Here is a 4,516-nt window from a genome sequence, read left to right as displayed (position 1 = left end):
ACCTTGCCAATCTTGTGGCCACGGCTGCGCTGAGGCTCGCGCTTCTGGTTCTGGCCTTGAACAGCTCCTCCGATGACGCCAAGGTCGGCAGCACCTCCAACGGCACCGCCAATGCCCTCGATAATATTGCCAATGATATGGCCTTTGCTGCGCTTAGGATCGCGCTTCTGAGGGGGTTGCTGGCCCTGGACAGCTCCACCGATCTGAATGATATCAGCAACACCACCAAGACCATCACCNAGTCCCTCNATGACCTTGCCAATCTTGTGGCCACGGCTGCGCTGAGGATCACGCTTCTGGTTCTGGCCTTGAACAGCTCCTCCAATGATGCCCAGGTCGATAGCACCGCCGACACCACCGCCAATACCCTCGATGATATTGCCAATGATGCGGCCCTTGCTGCGCTGAGGATCACGCTTCTCGTACTCAATCGCTGGCGCCGACAAGCCTACTGTCGAGTGTTCTGCATCAATGCTATTGACTTTGTCATCAGCGATTAGCGGAACGTCCCTCTTTGCGGCTGGCTGAGATTCTTGGCTAGCGCCACCGAGGTTAAGCAGATCTCCGGCAATTCCAACACCTTCGCCAAATCCCTTAATAAAGTTTCCAATGCGGCGGCCGCGCTGAGGGTCTCTCTTCTCGTTCTGGACTTCTGGGAGGTCGTAGTCGACAGACTCACTGGCCACTACTGGCTGACCGTGCTCGTCCACGACTGTAAGGCCCCTCTTTGCAGCTGGCTGAGATTCTTGGCCAGCGCCACCGAGGTTAAGCAGATCTCCGGCAATTCCAACACCTTCGCCAAATCCTTTGATAAATTTTCCAATGCGGCGAGGGTCTCTCTTCTCGTTCTGTCCCTCGACGAGGTCGTAGTCAGCGGGTTCACTGGCCGCTACTGGTTGACCGAGATTATCCACGACCGTAAGGCCTCTCTTCTGGTTCTGGCCCTGGACAGCGCCGCCAATTGTGAGAAAATCTGCAACAGCACCGACACCGCCACCGATTCCCTCGGCGATGTTGCCAATGATACGGCCCTTACTACGCTGAGGATCGCGCTTCTGGTTCTGAGGCTGGCCCTGGACTGCACCGCCAATTGTGATCAGATCTGATACACCACCAATAACACCACCAATTCCCTCGCCGATGTTCCCGATGAGACGGCCCTTGCTGCGTTGAGGATCCCGCTTCTGGTTTTGACCCTGGACAGCGCCGCCGATAGTAGGCAAGTCGGCAGCACCACCAATAACACCACCTTTCTCGACGATGTCGTCAATGACATGGGCATAGTTTCCCTGAGGATCACGCTTCTGGTTTTGACCCTGGACAGCGCCGCCGATTGTGAGGAAATCCGCAACGGCACCGACACCGCCACCGATTCCCTCGGCGATGTTGCCAATGATACGGCCCTTGCTGCGTTGAGGATCCCGCTTCTGGTTTTGACCCTGGACAGCGCCGCCGATAGTAGGCAAGTCTGCAACGGCACCGACACCGCCACCGATTCCCTCGGCGATGTTGCCAATGATACGGCCCTTGCTGCGCTGAGGATCGCGCTTGTCAACCGCCCGGTACATGGGATCACCCCTAATGCTGTTAATCTAATGCCTTATAGTGTTTGCTATGGAAGACTTACATCTGAGGCGTGTATTGAAGATCATCAAGGGTCAGAGGCCTGGAGGAGGGGTTGAGCGGCGCGCCGTTGACAGCCATACCGGCAGTGAAGGCCAAGATGGCAGCGATAGTGGAGGGATGCATGTTGAAAGAGTGGGTGGAGTGGTTTGATAGGAATGAAGTTGGGTAAAAAGACCGGCTTGAAGTTGCGAATTCGACTTTCGAAGTGAATTTGAAAAGTGAGTGATCGTCAACCTGCGAGACCGAGAGAGAATGGAAGTGATGATAGATCGAGTGATGCTGATCTGATGATTTGCAAATGATGCGCAACTGCCTATCTTTATACTACTCGAGATGCGATACTTCTCGAAAACACAAACACCAGGCTTGAACGCCAAGTCGTTACTACAGTATCAACGATACAGATACCAAGACAGAAGCATAAACACGAGAAACATCGGAGTCCCTTAGCATAGACGTTACTCGTCTAGCATTCACAGCGCACGGCCTAGGTAGTTGTCAGCAACTATACTCTAACGCTCACACGCTAACAGCTAGTTAGAACAAACATGTCGAGCATGAATAGTTCTGTTGCACAAGCATGGACAGTTGCAGCACGTGAGCATGAATAGTTCAGTCAAGAATAAACACTTAGTATGGGTGTCACGTGTTTCAAGGCCTTCTCGAAGACTATGCGTTGATTTTAGCTTTGTCTGGGCACTCTAAACCAGTCTTAAACAGGTAGTGTCACAATATGTAGCTACTCAGGACCCAAACTGTGCTAATTATGCGGTATACTGTACCTTTTGGCGCCATGTAGCGTAATAGAGCCGAACCGCTCCCGCGCGAGTTAGCGTCGTGTTACACATGCCTTGATCAAACCGTTTCACTCCTAAATTTAGTGTTACCCCGTAAAGAATCCATGAGAATACACAGAATGTGCTATACCATAGTATCGCCGTCTAGGCCCTTCCTCTTCCCTTTTCCCTTTCCCCACAAGGCTGCTTGCCTCGACGCTACAAGTCATGTACCAAGGCCCCATCATGCGCTGTGCCCCTCCCCCAAGATGCCGTTTGATCGACAGCAGCGGAGAATTGCTTAGCCTACTGCAGGACCCAGTGACTTTCAAAACTTACTTCTTCTTCGAGAGAACCTGCAGCTGCAGGATCAATACACTATCTACTGTGTGGAGCGACACATCATCGTAACCAAAACTCGCCAGGAACCACCACACAACATCGACGATACCACTACTCCTACTAACGAAAATCATACAAACTACAAGAACAAAATCATACCCGTACTAAGCAATATTCGGTCTTATAATATCAGCCTCGTGAAACGCGTGAAAGCACGTGCAACACCGCTGCCGGCTCAAAGGCATTGGCGACGCCCCCAACGTCAAACCAGCAAGACCCTCTTGGCACCACCTGACGAACAAGCCCAAGTATACTCACATTGCTGTTTTTTCTTCCTGCAGCAGTCTGTGCAACAGCACTAAGAAAAGGTCAGTGCTATGATCATGCTTTTTTTCTTTTTTTCTGAAACTGGGGGGAAGGAAGATGAGAGTTGGTGCGCGCATGCGGCTCAAAGCGCAAGGCGTGAGCATTGTCCCTTTTTTCTCTCTCTCCATCTATCTATCTTTTCTTTGGGGGGTGGGGTAGGGTGAGATGTTTGATCGCTACAAGGCATGAATGGGGGCAGGATATGGGTTAGATCAGATGCAGAATATAGTAACAAGACGTCTTTTTTGTCTATCTGAGGAGGCGGGGAAGAAAGGGCTTGTGGGGGGGTCGTGTTTGACGGGTTGCCGGAAACATTTGGTGGGTTAAAGCGATGAGATGGATCGTGAGTCGGTAATAGTTGGGGGTCGATATAGAGGGACGGAAATAGATTTTTTTTTGGGGGGGAGGGGGAGGTCTGGATTGCCTGGGTGAGGGGGAATGACGGGGATTGAGGGTTGGACGAGGCTGTTGAAGCTCAAATCCGCTGACTTGCGCATTGAGGCGTGGAGGTGTGAGGGGAGATGTGTGCGGAGGTGTATACAAAACGTTTTTCGATTCAATGCGCTGTGACCAAACGAGAGCGGACGCAGCAGCACGTGTGTAAAACGATGACAACCTGCGTCGAGCTAGTTTGCACTAGAAATGACCTACTACTGCAGCATCTTAATGCAAAACGAAGATGAATAGCGCCCTGTAAACTGTCGCTGTTTGCGCTTAATCTGTCAAAACACGTGATGAAAACTGTTAGGGGAGGCAGGAGAAACGCTGATGCCAAACGGATGCAAAGGTGCTGCACGTGTTTGACACGATGCAACGTGGAAGATGTTCTCGGGGAGTGATGGTGCAAACTTTGTGCGAGCTGTCAGATTATAGTTTGTGACGGGCGTGATGCCGCTACAGACAGCCAAGTCCACGAACTATAGTGTTATCTAATGATGTGTATGGCGCTTGTCTCGGCAATGTGACAAAATGATAATGTGTAAATTGGGTTCTGATGTCATTGCGCCTAAGGTGAAGACGCTGTGTTACTTGTCGACTGTCACTGACATTGAACACAGTGGTTTTTTTTCTGAGATATGCATTATTCTGTGGCCTATCATACATATTCCCTAGAAGAATATGCGGAAAAAAAAGAAAGAAAAAAAAATATGAATAATTCTGTGCATAGACTGATACACGGTGTCCGAAATACCCAGATACATAGCTGGCTCAGAATTTAGTTTTTCGCAATGGCTGATTAGAGAGAAGATTAACGTAGTTTACAAGCGAGTGACGCGTACAAGCGAGTGACGCACCCCACCAACTTTGCGCACCTCTCATCTCTTCACATACAATGGCTCGACACCAAATTACTCAATCACATTCAAAAGAAGCAGATATTCAGCTTGCTATCTCGTCTATTAATA

At 50.4% G+C, this 4,516-nt stretch overlaps 1 protein-coding gene across 1 annotated transcript in view; it reads right to left on the bottom strand.

The window, feature by feature from the left end:
* COCMIDRAFT_40125 (uncharacterized protein) overlaps positions 1-1,749 on the bottom strand; it is a gene marked incomplete at both ends in the record, with an annotated part of 2,122 nt that extends 373 nt beyond the window's left edge. Inside the window, 2 exons of the mRNA XM_007693566.1 lie at positions 192-1,584; positions 1,628-1,749. Of these exons, the coding sequence (XP_007691756.1) occupies positions 192-1,584; positions 1,628-1,749 (1,515 nt within the window). The remainder of the gene's footprint in view (positions 1-191; positions 1,585-1,627) is intronic.
* Between the last annotated feature and the right edge of the window lie 2,767 nt (positions 1,750-4,516).

Source organism: Bipolaris oryzae, assembly GCF_000523455.1.
Source record: "Bipolaris oryzae ATCC 44560 unplaced genomic scaffold scaffold_171, whole genome shotgun sequence".
Taxonomy (NCBI): Eukaryota; Fungi; Ascomycota; class Dothideomycetes; order Pleosporales; family Pleosporaceae; genus Bipolaris; species Bipolaris oryzae.
This window is presented reverse-complemented; position numbering and strand designations above follow the sequence as displayed.